This window comes from Pseudopodoces humilis, chromosome 9, assembly GCF_049639895.1.
Source record: "Pseudopodoces humilis isolate 2021_Gansu_Grassland_sample_001 chromosome 9, ASM4963989v1, whole genome shotgun sequence".
Lineage (NCBI taxonomy): Eukaryota > Metazoa > Chordata > Aves > Passeriformes > Paridae > Pseudopodoces > Pseudopodoces humilis.
Window position 1 is genome coordinate 13,245,732 of NC_142208.1, and position 16,450 is coordinate 13,262,181.

Below are 16,450 nucleotides of genomic sequence, written 5' to 3' on the forward strand. Positions count from 1 at the left end.
CTTGACTTACTTATTGCCTTAGTCACCTCTCTTGGGTGAGAGGCCACTCTTTCTCCCCTCAACAGCTCTGACTTGAGCCATCCAATATGCCATGTTCTTACTTCTGTGTTGTAGTCTTGTTTTCTTTCTTTCTTCTCTCCAGTTGCTATCTTAGTGGACTAGATATTTGCATTTGGAGTAGCATGCTGGACATCTAGTGCATTTGCTGCATTTTTAGCCTGTGTCTCTTGCAGAGGCTCTGAGGCAGTCAGCTGCACTCACTCCATATAGCTCAGTGTGTGCTATCATGTAATGCTAATGCTACTGCTTCCTGTCAGAGTGCAATGTCAGGCTTTTATCATTACATTGTCAGTGCAATAAGCTTTAGAACTTTTGCCATTGTCTCCTCCTTGTCCTGCCATGACCGAGAGAAGGAAAAGTAGCAGCACTTGTTTCCTCCAGAGAAGAGGCAAAAAGCGGGAATTCGAGCTATAATTGCTTCCAGATGAGTTCCTTTTTTTCCAGCCTTCTCAGCTCTTAGCTCCCAGGTAGAGTGGACATTTTATGCATGAGCACTGTAGTTGGTACTTGGGGGAAGATGACTTTTTGCTCTGTTTAGTTCCATGTGTTATTTTTGCCTTTAGGAAGCTTAAGTGCTGTTTTTCTGTGTATTCCCTGTGTGTGTCAGGGAGAGATCTGCTCTCCCACAGCCTGGCGGTGCCTGTGCCAGTGGACGAGGTTATTGTGGTGTTACTGCCTCGTCACAGCCTAGGGTTACCTCTGGTGAGGGATGAGAAGTTCTTGCGGGTGCTGCAGCTGTAACCAGAAGAAACATGAAGTTCAGCCTGGGGATTTCTGCAACAAACTGTTTTTGGAAATAGTTCATAGGTAATAGACTCCTGTAATAATCACTCAGTACAGCAGAGCAATTAAGGACATATTTCATTGTGTTATTTGGATGAGAGCGTAGGTGCAGTTTCTTTTTTATATGTGTGTTTTTGTCTTCTGAAAAAGTAGTCTGTGGAATATATTCTTAATTGATATTGTTTCTTTCTCTACCCCTCCTTCTGAAGTCATAGCAGTGCTTGGAAGTTGCAAGAGTTGTCTGGTTAAGCTATTAGCTTTGTGAAAACGAATACATTTCTGGAAAGATCCTGTAGAGCTGCACACAGAATGATAGCTCCAATCTGTCTGGGTTTAGAGAGGGCTCTTGGTCACTTTGCCATGGGTTTGACATTTCCTGTCTATGATACTTGGTGTGTGCAAGTAGAATTCACACAGTTCTGATGACCTTCCTGTAACTGCAGATGTCCTGAAAAGGACTTGGGCCTGAAGTCTGTAGGTAACAAGGGCTGACACCTCTTTTACTGAGCATGGTCTTGTACTTTGTGCCAATAGAATAAATATATATGTATTTAATGTGGAATTACTGCTAGGATTTCCTGATCTACGGCACTAGGAGGGAAAAAAAGCTTTGTTTTTTGTTCATCCTTACTTTTGCTATCTTAAATGAAGTTGCATGTTGAGGAATAAAATCACCTTGCCAAGGTGGCAAAAAAGATTTAGATTATTTAGCTTAGATATGTATTTTCTCTTAGCATTTTTAGTAACAATTGTTGTAAACAGAAACAGGAGAAGCTTGGAAGCTTGGATATGAGTGCTCTTCTGTATGAAAGTGTGTATAGTTTTTTTCCACTGTAACAACACAAAGCTGAGTTTAAAACCCTTCTGTAACATACCTTAATGAAACTATCTTGGGACATTTTTCCCCCCTTGTTTTTTTCTGACTGAGGGTTGAATATTGAAGCATGCTATGAAGAGCAGTATAAAGAGAGTTCATTTTTTTAGGGCTTAGTTGGGGAGTGGAGTGTGTATCCCCTTTCAAGGCTGCAAGTAAGTTTCTTCAGCATTATGCCAGATTTCACATCAAGTAACATGAACCACCTTTTTGAGAGATGTATGATTTGGAAAAGTCGAATCTCCCAACATGACTGTAATTTCCAAGGAGGCACATTGAGCAGTGACTCCCACATAGTTCAGATTTGATGGGTTGTGTTGATATATCTCTTGCAGTCCTGAGAGGAGTAGATGTGAACTGCTTTGTAACTTGTAGCAGAACAGGGATTCCCAAGAGGCTCGGATGAGGAGGTATTGTGTAAGTAACTCCTTCAATCAGTTGCTGGTTTGGTTCTTCAGTAGTAATGGGCTGCTTTCTGAGAGCAGATCCAAATACTTTCTTCTGGTTCTTGTTAGAAAAAGAATTTTGGCCCATGTCAGTGTGCTAGGGTTGTAGAAATCAGGATATTCAGAGCAGATAGATAGCTTTATGAGATTAACCTGTATTCAGATGAGTTTAGAAAATGTAGATAGTATCAGCAGAGAGTAAAAAAAGCTTTTTTTTATGTTTTATCATTTTCTCTTTATTTTTTTATCTTTGGCTTATTATACATAATCCAGCAAACAACTAAAATGTTCCTGATAGCTAGAAGGAAGAAAAATTGGTTACCTTTGCCTTTTTACCAGTGAAGTGGAATGGATTCCTCCAAATACATTAATGGGAATTGTTAAAGCATCTGTGTTAAAAATAATTCATAAAAATATCTGTAGTTGTTAGAAAAGATAGTCAGCTGTAATGCCACATCATGTTTTAGAACAGGAGACGGCACTGCTGCATTGACAATAAGTTGTATAACCTGTGTAATCCACATGAACTGGAATGTGGGACAATTCGTTTCATCTATCTGCACTGCATTTTTACTAAAACTTGATTTTAAATGTAAATTTTTCCCATCTGTACTAAATACTGAGATTGAAGAATCCATAATCAATTATTCTTTTCTTTGCTTTTTGTGTATGAGCCTATAAAAGTGACTATTTCTTTTGTTCAGATGTTAAGAAAATAGGAATTTTACAGGTATTTTTATAGTGTTGTTTTTAATAGTTGAAGATCTGATGCTCTACTGACTGACAGCTAGGAACTGAATTCAGGGCATCTTTGCTGATGTCTCTGGCCTCTGGCAGGTTACGTAATCTTTTTTAATCTAGGCCTTAACATAAATTGTCATATTAAATCATAATTATCACTGAAATATGACTTTAGGTTCATTTTTACTAAATGTTTCAGAGAAAGGTGCCTCAGTCCTTTTTCATGTGTGGAGCGTTCTGTCCTTAACAAGAGTGTATTTTTAATTACTTAGAATTCAAGACTGACTTAATAAAGCATTTATATTTTTCCAAACAGCGCTTTTAATATTAATATCTAAATATTTCATTAATAGTTCATTACAAAAAGCTTTTTTTATTGAAAAGGAAAATAAACTTCTTGACCCTCACCATTTCTGTAGAACTTTTACATACTCAGCTATTTAGGAAATAAAAAAATGTGATTTTTTTAGCTGCTTAATTATTTAAAAAGGCATTTCATGTTCATTTAGTTTTCATGGTGTCCTAAAAATAGATATACAGAATATAAATTACAAAGCCGTGTTTAAAAGCAGATGGGGAAGAAACAGCAAACTTTTGTCAAAATGGCATCTACTTTTATTTGACCTTTACTGCTAAGTTTGTACCTTTGCTCTTGGAGTTGCTCATAACCTCCAAGGTAAATGACTGTGAAATGTCTGAAATAAGTGTGACACAGAGGGAAGCAAGTAAGCAATTGAAGGTTTTGTATGAGATGAGGATTTAGTGTCTGAATGTCACACAGCTTGCAAGCAGTGACCATGTCTTGTGGTTTGTGACAAAACAGGCTGCCAAGGAAGGAATAGCTTCAGAGACAGAGCATGGCAGATCCATGCGGTCTTGAGCTCCTTGGGCACTTTTGTTGTTGTAAAGGCAAAGGGAACATTGAATTCTGGGTCGTTGCCAGTTGTAATCAAACAACTGCTCCCCCCCAGCACGTAGGAGTCCTGCCAATGTCAGTTTGGTTTGGTGCATGGAGATGTGGATAAAGCAATGTTTGTTGTGCTGCCCTCTCATCCAGTGCATTGGATTTCCATCAGAAAAATCATTTGCTGACAAGAAGTTGAATCATCTGACAGTCGCTGCACTGCAAAGGGAGGTGTGGGGAAGAGCAGAATTTAATTAACAATGGAAATTTGCAGCTGAGGAGCATGGGGGGTTTTATAACATCATCCTTAAACACAGAGAAGTAGCAAAAGAAATTTGCATGGACAAAGGCTCCTTCTAGTCTCGGTCCTACGATAAGCTACATGTTCCTAGTTAGAAAACATGCTTAATTTAGGAGTCAGCCATACTGCAGATCTTAATGCAGTCCCCAAAGATGGATGACCTACCAAGAGCTGTGCAGCCAAGACCTGAGCAATCCCCATCTTGTGGGATAAAGCACCTCGTGCTCCTTGAATAAACCCCTTGTTCTTCACACACTGAAGCAGGTTCAGTATACTTGTCTCTTTGGCCCTGTGCTGAGGGTGTTTATCTGAGAGAAGAGCTACTCCAGCACAGTTTAGTTCATATAATGAAGCTTGGAAGATGAAACAGCCTTCTCTGAGTCGAATTATAGGTAAGAGGGGAGAAAAAAAGAGAAGATTTAAAGCATATGTGCAATGAGTTTTGTAAAGGTGAATCCCTATCCCTTCTCTTGCCACTCCAGTCCCCTTGGATACACTATGCTTTAGAGCTATGAGCAGAGCCTGCATATTTGTATTTGTATTGAGGAGAATGAGAAGCGTCTATGTAGTACTGGCAATTGGCAGCTTATCTTTCTGAACCTGAACACTGTATTTTTTTCTCACAAATCGTTCAATAATATCATAGAAGACATCATACTTGATCCTTTATACTACTTTCCTACAGGAGGTGCCAAGTGTAAGTTTGTTTCGGAGGTTAGCTGACTTGGCTTTTTTTAGTTTCTCCTTGAAGAACAGGTGACTGTTCCAGTGTTATGTGGTGTTTCACAATTCAGAAGTTAGACAGAAGAGAGAAATGTTTTGTTTTAATTTTGTTTAACTAGTTTAATTCCACCAGTCTTGATTTGATATTGCTGATGACGATATTGCTGGTTTAGACAGTTGCTGTCTTATTTAGGACTCTTCTCTGATTGTTTTTGTTTGCTTGTTTTTTGTTTTGTTTTGGTTTTTTTCTCTTTCTTCCATCATTGTCTTTTTTAGAAAAGAAAATACACATCACTCTTTCTGTGTGGCTGTTGTGTGAAAGATGAAGGCAAACTGGAACACAGTTCTTTGCTGTCCCTGGAGGTGGTTTCCACACTCAAGCAATGAGTTCCTTTCCTGAATTTGTGAGTTCTTAAGTGGCCTTCCTGTAATCTGATTAATACAGACAGTAATAACTTAAAGAAATTTTACTTGCTCTAGTTATTGAAAACAGAAGGAAATGAGCTTCTTAAGGTTCTCAAGTATATACTGTAGCAGTTTCTAAATCCCTGTGCTCTGCCAAAGCTGTTTAATACGGCCAGGAGCTGATCCAAAGCTTATGTCTGGATGAGTAAAAGAGAAAGCAAGTCTGCCGTGTTGGTTATGCATTTTTGCTCTCCATATGAATGTGTATCTGTAAAAGATATGTTCGGTTTTTGGTTTGCTTGTGCTTTTGGTTGTTTGTTTGTTTGGTTGGTTTGGGGTTTTTATTGTTGATGTAATTGTTGGGTTTGGGGTTTTTTCTTATTATTATTTTTAAGTAGGTATAGGTTCTACTGTGTTTCTCAGAATCCTGTCATTGCAAGGTGTAATTTTGAACTTTAATAACATGTCATCTATTTTTATAAATTGATTCGTTGAAATCAAATGTAGCGAGTTTTACCACTGGGGGATTTCAGTATGCAAAGTCAAAAATATTGAAGTCAACTATTGGGAAAAGTGTGGTGAAAGGCATGTGAACTAGGTGTGAAGCACTTTCAACATTTATCTAAGATGGTATTTATGGCTTCTTACTGGGTTTGGTGTTCTGATCTTATTTTTTTCTCATGCAATTTGACAAGATGTACAGTCAGAAAAAATGAAGAATAGGAAATAAAGTAGAAAATTCTTTTGGGGGAAGGGTGATTTTTCAACAAGTTTATTAGAATACCATGGTTGTGCAGCTCACAAATAAACAGGGTGTTTTAGTGCCTTTGGTTGTAGAAACTAGCCTGTGCCTTTTTCTTTTTTATTTATTTTTTTTTTTTTTACCCATATCTGAATTGCTGTTGGGATGATTTGGAGTGTTTTCATTTATGTTAGGAGGCATCCTAATGAGTGGGGAAATATTTCTTGGAGCATTTGCAGGTACCAATGATGTATTGCTAATTCGAGCAAGCAAAATATGCCGAGCACAATGCCACTTCAGCCAGGATTTAATACAAGGATGGGTGTCAGTACAGTAGCTAAAGATGCATTTTAATACTGTGGCAGCTGTGTTGAGACCTCTACTTGTTGTTTCTGATGCTTACTAATGCTGCTTCTGATGACAAAGGTGGCACTTGTTACAGATAATGGATTTGTACCCTGTGTAGTTTAAAAACAAAACAAAACCAAACAACGTTAGCAGGTTGTTGTTGTTGGAAGTGAGGAATTATGAACGGGTCAGATGATTCCTCCCCTCTTCACAATTGTAGGTTTTCTCGATAGCATGCCATGCATACCGGATCTTGCGTCTACAAATATGAGCTAATGTTTTAAGAACATTGCTTTGGGGAGTCATATTTCTCCATTCATGAAGTCAGCTTCACAGAACCTTTCTGTCCATTGCAGAGAGCAGAATTTAACTCATTCTAAGTCCTGTCTCTGGTTTGTAATGCAGGACAAAGAGACAGAGAGGATCAGTGTCTTGAAGATAAATAAAATGAAGATCAGTTAAGATGATGAGATTTAGAGTCTTTTATTTCTTTACTCTTAAAAGCAAAAGCAGCTAACAATCCCTACAAGTTTCTTTAGGTGTGGAACTCCTATGTAATCTTTTAGAGGAACTGGGTGATTTTGCCTTAAATTGCTGAGCATAATTGTCACTTCCTGGCACAAGATTTTGTTGTGCCTGTGTCCCACACAGTTTTGATACAATCTCAGTGCACATTGTTTGTCATAAAGATGTCCTACTTTGTTTAATATATTGATTTGGTTTTTTTCCAACTTTCCTTTTGATTCTAGTCAGTGTCCAGACTGCAAGAAATACTGCAAGTTGTATGAGTTTAGAATATGCAAGGAGGTTAAATATAGCTAATGTGGTAGCTAATGTGGAATTATTTTGCTTTTAGTAAGTTTTAATTAAATAGGAATGCAGATAAAATTATTATTATTTAAAAATGTCTGAAATAGAAGCAAAAATGTGCAGCAGGTTTTTTCTGAAGCCAGTCAGTGACATACTCATTGTCTATTTTGTTTAAAGATCTGAACAAAAAAATTACATCCTCTACAACTGAATAGAATTATTTTTAACCAATATATTTTAAATAATTTTTCACAGAGATTTATCAGATTAAACAGTCTACTTCAAGATGCAATTCTTCTTATTTTCAATTCTTTTCTTTTTTTAATTGATTTTTCTGTTATTACTTGTGTTAGTAGAGTTGTTTTATTACATCTTTTCTTTCACCCATCTAACACCATAGTAGTTACATATGTCATGCTTTTCTCTAGTAAGAGGCAGAGGAGGTGAACAAAAACTATTTTTTCTTATTTTCTAGCCTATCCTTCCTTCAGTCTGTTCTGTGCAGTTACTCCTGCTGCTTCTCAGCTTTTATTTCTTAATTTCAAAGAAACTAGAAGAAAGAAATACTGGAGTATAAGAAGGAGGGACTATAGGAAAGTGAGCTCCTGGAGGTATTGAAACTGCCTTAGAGCTTGGCTGTTGTGAGCACAGCTCTCACATCCTGGCAAGTGCTGAAAATAGGCCGGATTTCTAATGGATTCATACATAATCATTCCCTGCCTTTACTATGGTGTGTTTATCATGTCTGTGAGGGATGCTGGAGCTGTTTAGTTAATGTTTTGAAGTAGGACCTGTCCTTCTAGTTCTTCTGGTAACTAAAACCTTGCATACTTCTAAAATAGCTAAAATGAAGGGCTTCACTATGATCTATTAATAAATGAGAAAACTGGCTGCTTTTAAGACCAGATACTGAAAGTTGCAAATTGATGTAAGCAAATTTTATTTACAAATTAAATGAAATTTTTAAGTCTGAATGAAGTCTGAGAATAAGAATACAAATCAGTTACACAATGAATTAGGAGCTGGTACATGTAAAGACATGAGAAACCAAAATAGATTGCTGCTTGTCCCAAGTATCATTCCTAATCTTCTTGTTATAGACATGAAACTCTGTATTTTCAGTCTGTGTGAAATAGCCAACGTATTTAATATTTTGCAGAGCTCATTTTTACCATGTTATCCAAAATGGTTTTCTACCTAGTGCACAGTGCAATGTTCATTTACAAATTATACTTTGCTTGCTAGATTTTTATGTTTCAGTGATGTGTGTTGTCTCTAATTTAGTAATTGGAATAATTTTAGTAATTTTAGTAAATTTATTTGGCATCTACAATATCTAGGAAATTATTCATTGCTTTGTTTGGAGAGAGGAAAAGGGGGAGAAGAATTAATACTGTTTATTTTCCTGATTCTAGGGTCTACTTACAGTGTGCTGTCCATAATGCCTTCTGACTCTGAAAGCAGCAGTTCTCTGAGCAGCATTGGTGAGTAAAGTATTAATATAAGAACTTGATGAGTGTGTCTTTTGGGAACTGGGAGAACGAGTTTTTAAGGTTGCCTCTGGGAAGGATAGAGGGATCCTGGTCGTAAAATCAAAGAAGTTGAACTATAAGATGTAACCATCCATCTTCACCAGGAACAAGTGTACTTTTGTGTAGTGCAAGCTAAGCCTTTTCAGGGCCGGCTGCAGTTGCTGCATGTAAAATCCGCTACATTTGGATATATTAAATGATGTATCTATGCTTTATGTTACTTAGTAAAATGATGTAAACTTGGCAACATTGTGTTTACACGAGTCTGGACATAAGAAAATACATATAAGCATGTGTATATGTGTAAGTATATATTTATGTAAATGTGAAAATTGTGGTCAGAGTCAAAAGCACCATAGAAGTTATAAATAATGTTAGCCAAGGCCATAGCCTTCTAAACCTTTGACAGTGGCCGGAAGCTTTAGCATTTTTTTCCTGTGTTCCATTAATTGCTTCATTTTCTCTGGTTTTAAAATCCTTGCGAAAGACAAAATACTCAGAAAAAGTTTGGGAGGTATAAGAAGCATTATTAGAGGTGTTTTGTCCGCAAGGTGATCATGGAGCAGCTCTATTAGCTGTCAGTTTTCCTCATCTTTACTTTTACTTCTGTTGTGAAGTCCATGTAAAAGTCATTTGCCCTGGATAGGGAATGCAGCCTCTTGCATATTTAAAGTTCCAATGTTGTGTCAGGCATCTGCAGACTTCCCCAACAGCATCAGGCAAGTCAGTTGTCTTTTTAAGGATGTGGGTAGACATCTGTTGTAGTCACTGAGTTGAACTTTTAACTCCAGCAAGCAGGAACGAGATTTTAGGCCTGAATGAACTATCTACTGAAAATACTGGAAGCTGTGAATTAGTTTGATTTTATTCAAAACTGCACTTGTATGCTGCTTCCTGAAGGAAGGGTAGATTTAATTTGCTGGGAATAAACTGGGGACTGGAAATAGAAAGAAAAAAGTTCCTAAATTTTTAGGACAACCAGACTCAGAAAGGCATCTTCTAAAGAAGGTAGTTATTCAAAAATGAAATCCAGTTAATTTGTGGGATAATTGGATGAAGTGATGGCTCAGATAGGAGAAATGCAGGTGGTCCTGTCTAGTTCCATGTTTCTCATTTTAAAAAGGAGTGGCACACTTGAATCTTAATTTTGGTTGTTTTTTTTTTTTTTTTACATTCCTTGCCATAAACTATGTTTTGTTCGTATTTTAAGATCCTGAAGTTTATACTGAATTTGGATCTGTGCACTTGACATAAGAGGCTGTCCTCAGAATTGATTTATGTCTTTGGAGTTCTCAGTGATCAAAGTTATTTTATGACCTGAAAATTAAGTGCCCTGCTATTAAACAAAAATTGTGATCTACTATTCTCTGTAATTTTGTTTTATTCAAATTATTCATGTGAGCTTGGTATTTAATATTTAAGAGAGTAACAGCCAGGGGAATTCTTTGTTTGAAGCTGGCATGTTTATTTTATGTTATGATTACAGACTTACTATTAATGAGTCTGATTTTTGCTCCAACTGTTTCTCAGCCTCACGTCTTGTTCTACAAGAGACAATATTTTTTGTGATCCAGTATCAGTAGAAAAATTGCTTAATAACTGACATATACTAATAGACATCTCTGCAAGTCACTTCAAAGATTATTTTAATACTGACTGATTCCTTGAATGACAAACTATCATAACTAAGTCTGCCAGCATGCCAGCTCCCCTAAGGCTTCATATGACTCGTTTGAATGGAATCCTAACAAATTCTGCGATGCTGTAGCATTTGAGGAATTTCACATGCATCTTCCCCCCAACTCTGCCCCATCTCACTGAAATAATTTCCACAAGGGTAATTCTGTGCAGTAGAAATGGTGAGTTTAACCTATGAAATGAATGCAGCAGTGAAAAAGGGTAAACACGTCATGGTCTGGAGACAGCAAAAGCTTTCAAATATGTTCAGTTTGACATGGATAGTTATATGTGCACACACATCTATATAAAGGAGTATTTTTAGTTCCCCACTCACACGGACCTTCCTCACAGGAAAGAGAAGGGATCTATTTTATTACTGATGTGTTCAAAACACTGGTTTTGATTCTATTTGTTGAGTAGCTCAGAAACAGATTGGCACATTTGACTCTTTAGGGGAAATGCAAAAGGTTTTGGGGCCACTAATTATGCCCAGATAAATCTTCAGATAATTAAGCTTAGCATCGTCTAATTAGGAGAGATAATACCATCTTTCATATGTAGTCTTTAGACTCCATAGTTCATAAATGTAACTAGAGACTTGTATGTCCATGTGCTTCTTCTTTTCTTCCTAAACCTTAATTACCCTAGCTATTGTTAGAGATGGTTTCTGCTGCCAGCATTTTTAATTAAATGATCTTTTTCTGAAATACTTCCAAGTAAGTCAGGAAGTTGTGAAATGGAGATGCTGCTATACTTTTTTACAGCTATCCTGGGTTTGAGTAAATTTATGAAGCTAAGATGTAGAACAATGGCCTTATTTTCCAGAAAAACACTGATCTAAGAACTAATCTTAAATAGAACTAAGCTTGTTGTTAAAAAATAGTTCTGAGAAAACATGGGCTCAGCCTCAGTGCAATGAATAAAACATAGTGTGAGGATTTTGAAAAGAGAGATAAGACAACATCATTTGATCACTATATAAACCCATGGTGTACCCAAGTCTTGGGTGTATTTGCAGTTCTGATTCTGTCATTGAAAGCCAAGAGTCCAACAAGCATGGAGAGCAGCAACATGGATGAATGAACAGTTATCCAGCAGCTTCTGTATGGGGAACAGATGGATATTCTGGGGTTCTCCCAGTCTTCAGTAATGTCAATATAAGAGCAGAGCAAGGAGTGATGCAATTTACATAATGTGACTGAGAGATGAGCTTAGGGCTAGTCTGTTCTGAGTACTGTGTTGTCATCCAAGCTTTTTTTCTCTTTCCCTGCCTCTGTGGGGCTTGCAGAGCCTGAGGGATGCAAGAAGAATGAACTTCCATCCTCAAGGGCATGTGATAGCATACGCAGTTGAGTGGAAGCCAGTTTTCCCCCTGTGTAATGGCAGGTTAGCAGCCTTGGAGGAGAAACTGCCTTTTTATTTATTTGTATCTGTATATGTATACATATTTCTATATGTAAATAAAAATGCAGAGTGACAGCAGGTTTTTCTTGTGTATTTTCCTCATTGTTCAAAATTAATTTAGATGGCAATATTTTTTTTTTCTCTTTTGCTTGCCTCCAAATCTTTCTGATGTATTAATATTCATGCCATGCATGTTAAAACAGGTAGTTTTGAGAGTATGGAGAGCAAATATTCATGATTTATTTCCAAAAGAGGTAGAATATAAACTGCTGTAATGGTGTAATAACACCATTGTCTGTCAGCCCCAGCTTTGTCCCCTCAAAGGAACAAATCCTCATTAAATTGTCATGGTCTTTCTCTGTATTTCCTTTCTCTTTGCTCTTGGCCAATGACAAAGATTTTTGTGTGTAAATAAAAGCATCCTTCATCTGCCCACTCCCTGTGCACAGCAAACTCTCTGAACGGAACTATAGTGCTGTGTCTCTGATATCAGAACAATTATTTATGGATATTCAGTGCCTGTCGTGCCAAGCACGGAACAACAGTGTCACTTAGGAATTGGATAGAAACCAGTAACACAGCTATATGTGACAGTCCCTGGCAAGTCTCCCTCCCACTTGACCAGTCATGATAACAGAGAGGACTAGAACACAGAATCAAGACTCCTTCTTAAAAAATTATTTTTAAAAGTGTCAGTTTGTATAAAGCACTTAATAATTTGACATTTGATGTCGTGACAGGATTATGGTTTCTAGAATCAAGACAATTTTTTACCTATCCTAGTATCATAATGAAGCTTCAGAGTTTTTCTTTAGTGCTTTAAAAATGTTTTTTCCTCCCCTCCTCAATGCACAGATGTTTGGATTTTGTTCTGGTTTGGTTTTAGGAAATGTTTTTTAATGGAACGCAGCAGCTTGAATGCAGGTGACAGGCTGTGACTCTGAGAAGATCCTCCACAATAGGATTCCTTTAACAGAAAGGCATTGCATACTCTTCCATTCTTTTAAAGCATACTGAATTCCTAATTAGATGAATTTTGGAATGGAAAAGACCTTCTGTTTTTTTCAAGTGTATAAATTTCTTCTTTCCAGAGCGAGACCTCTTTGCATTGTTTTGATTATAGCTGTCAATCTTGTAGCCTCTTTATTCCACATTGTGTATTAGCAGAGAAACCTTTCTCTTTTAACAGGCTATTACTGTTCAGTTCTTTGCAAATGGTATCACTTCTTCATCCAGAGTGTTTTTTCTTATTCTTCTCTGTTCATATCACTTTGCTACATTTTGCTCTGGGAGCTTACACAGAACCATAGAATGGTTTGGGCCGGAAGGGATGTTACAGATCACCTAGTTTGAAGCCCCATGCCATGGACAGCAGTCTGTAATGAGCACTGGCTCTACAGTTTTATGCCTTTCCTTGCATCCATCAGGTGGTCATAGATCTGTCTCTACCAAGCTGTCCAACTTTGACTTCAGCTGACAGTATTTCCTTGCTTAACACTTCTTTAGCTTATCAGCCTGACAGGCTATTTACAGATAGTTTTTCACTAATTACATTTCAGGTTGCTTAATCTGAGAGCCTTAATTCTTGCTCCAAAGCAAACATTCCCACCCTTCCATCAGTTCCTTCCCAACAATGTTAGTCTTTCACTCCTCATTTTCATGTTGGCCATTTTGACTATGTCCTTTCATGTTGTGATTTCAGTTTATTGCTTCATACTTTCTGCAGCTGGATGTAACAAAGTAATTGTTTTCACTGTTCGAAGGAACTGTTTAGTTGCAGGTGTGGCTTATGATGCTCTTTCAATCAAAAATAAACACTCTATCCTTGTCTGAAAGAGTTATTTATTTTACCCTGACAGCCTCTGGTAGTCTCTCATTGTATTTCTTGCCCAAGGAAGAAGTGACAATATTACACTTGCTGAAAGGCCATGAATGAATAAGGAAAGGTCCTATAAAAGGATGTGGTGTACTGGTAGTGTTCCTAGTACTAGTAAAAGGATCCTATAAAGGGACACATATAGTCCTTTTCTCTACAGCAGTAATTGCCTTCCATGTTCTGCCTCCTCACCAATCACTCTTTCCATTCAGAAGTCATTTTCCTGTAAAATTTGGTCTGAATGATTGAATTAAAACTCTTCATCTAGCTTTATTTCCTGTGTAATAAACTACCCATTTAGTTTGCTTGAAACAAGACTTTTAACTTGGAAATAAACGCTCTTCCACACACTTAAAGTAAACTTTGTTCTCTGATTTTACTGTTTGTGAATCATGTAATTGTCTCTAGGATTGATCCTTAATCTCTAGGTGATTTTCAGTGTGCTTGTTAATAAACATCTCCTCTTAAGTAATAACCATTCTGAATGACTGTGTTATTGCTGTCTTCTTTGGTGTCCATTTTCAGGCAGTTGCAGTTCTGCATTAGTCATGCACAGGGTTCTTTCTCTTCAAAGGTACTTGAGTTTACTCCATGGATATCATGCCGTTTCAAAAACAAAGGAACATAACAATAAAAGAGTTAACTTTGCTCATTTATACTGATACAGTTTTGAAGAAGGGACAATGGAGTTTTGGGGGTGAGAGAACCAGTAATAAAAGAGCCGACCGCTTCATAGTATTTTGCTTATTATGTTATCTTCTTAACGTTTGGCAGCTTCGTGTAGGAATTTGTGATGATTTGGTTGGTGTGCAGTGATTAAAATGGAAATAGTGTATGTGAATACCCATCTCCTGCACTCCAGAGAGCACCTCTGGAGCATGGGATCTGTCATTGCTCCTTGAGCCCCTGTATCAGTCTGTGCATTTAAGGAATCCTTTTGGTGACAGTGGTTTTCTGCTGGAGCTGTGAAGTTGATGTGATGAGTTAATGCTCACAGCGCCTACAGGAGAAGATGTGAAGGATGGAGTGCTGGAGGAGGCTTGTCCCCTTGGTTGGTGTGCAGCTGGTGCCCATAGTCACTGTCCCCTTTGGGTTCAGTGTGGACACTTCAATATAGGCTGTACTTTCAGTACACAGTTTTAAGAATGACAAAAGTAGGGTTTGAGCCAGGGAGCTTCTGTAAATTCGAACCCAGAGGCTTCAGGTGTACATGCCTTGGTCATAGTAACAGATTTTACTCAGTTGTATTTCAGCTCAGCAAACTTCTGCAGGGACTTCTCAAACTGATGAGTGCCTTTCCCCCGCTGTCCCACATCTCCTCTGCTATTTTGTAGTATTAGACTCAGGATTTCTTTTTATGCAGACCTTCCTAGAACCACTGCTCAGTTCCTTCTATAGTTTTAAATTTACTGAAGTTGAAAGTTTATTTTAGATGCTGATGACTTTGTTTAGGTTTTTGTATTCTGAATTAAAACAATATGCTGAAATGCTATACCCATCCTTTTGTCCTTGCATGTTACATGGTTGTCACTGCTTTCATAATCTATTAGCTTTTCTGTCCATCAGATGAAGCAGTTTCTACAGTACATTATTCTACCTCTCATTTTTCTTTGCTCAGTGTACTGCTGCTTTTTTTTCCTCATGTTTTATTTCACCTGCAACTCTGTTCTGTGCTCTCTGTTGTTTCATGATCACTTCAAAAGATATATCTGAAGAAATGTATCTAAATGACAACTAGAATGTAATTTAGAATGTAACCCTCTTCTAGCTCATAAATTATTGAAAGAAAGTAAATATTTTAGAATGTATTTTCCTACATCAGGCTTAAGTCTTTACTCTGGACACCTTCCCTAGCTTAGGGAGAAACCCTGTTGATCATGCTTTGCAATATGCCATGCAAGTATTTTTGTAACATTTTATGTCATGACTTATGAGGCCATGAAGAAAGAATATCCTGAATATCTCTGTTGATTTTCTTTTTTATGAAAGAAAACAACGTAAAAGCCTTGACTGTACAAAGAGTAGTCTCCTGTTTGTTTTCAAGGAGGAAGGACCACAAATTTGAGTTTAAGAAAAATCATTGTAAAATTAAGGCCTTCTGTTAGCTTGTGACAGATTGCCTTCTGAATTAGTTGAATCTGTCATACAAGTGTATTTCTCAAAGACCAAGGAGTTTATTATAACTCAAAATATGTTAATGATATTTCTTAAAATTGGCTGTTTATGGCTTGGTGCCCATTTTCTTATCTCAACAATATACTCATTTGGCATTATAGTACATTTTGGTCAGGTTAATAAGTTTTGCAGCCCTGTTTCTGTTAAAATGTTCTGTTATTCTTCAAAGAAATATACTACCCCTTCCCCACATATGGAGCTAACTTCTTAAGCATTAGTTTCTGGGTGGACTTATTATCTCTGCAGTCATTGTTGATTAGAGTAATCATCAAGGATTATATTCAGTATGTGCTACAGGAATGGATTATTGTGGTTTCTGTGAAGTCCAGCATTTGGTCTGTAACAGGGAAATACGATTGCTCCAGCTTCTGTTTTTAAGGTATTTATTTTATACAACCTGTGATGGAAATCCTACAAAACCTCACTTTGGATTCAGTGAGTGCACATTGAGGACTTAGGGACTGTGCTGTGTGATGGGTGAGGTGCGTTCTCTCCACACGACACATCCCTGCTGTGGGCTGCTCACCTGGAGCCTGCCCAGTCCTCACAACACAAGTGCAGCTCACTTCAGAAATCAGTTGTGAAGCTTATCAAAGCAGATGCTGCAGTAAATGCCTTTTCAGAAATCCAGGTTGTCTGAGAAAGA

The 16,450-nt window shown here is 37.4% G+C and overlaps 1 protein-coding gene across 6 annotated transcripts in view; it reads left to right on the top strand.

Moving 5' to 3' along the window:
* DLG5 (discs large MAGUK scaffold protein 5) overlaps positions 1-16,450 on the top strand; it is a 96,366-nt gene that overhangs the window by 26,466 nt on the left and 53,450 nt on the right. For all 6 annotated transcript variants that reach the window (XM_014250438.2, XM_014250440.2, XM_014250439.2 and 3 more), the window contains exon 2: positions 8,553-8,621. In XM_014250438.2, coding sequence (XP_014105913.1) covers positions 8,553-8,621 — 69 coding nt within the window. The remainder of the gene's footprint in view (positions 1-8,552; positions 8,622-16,450) is intronic.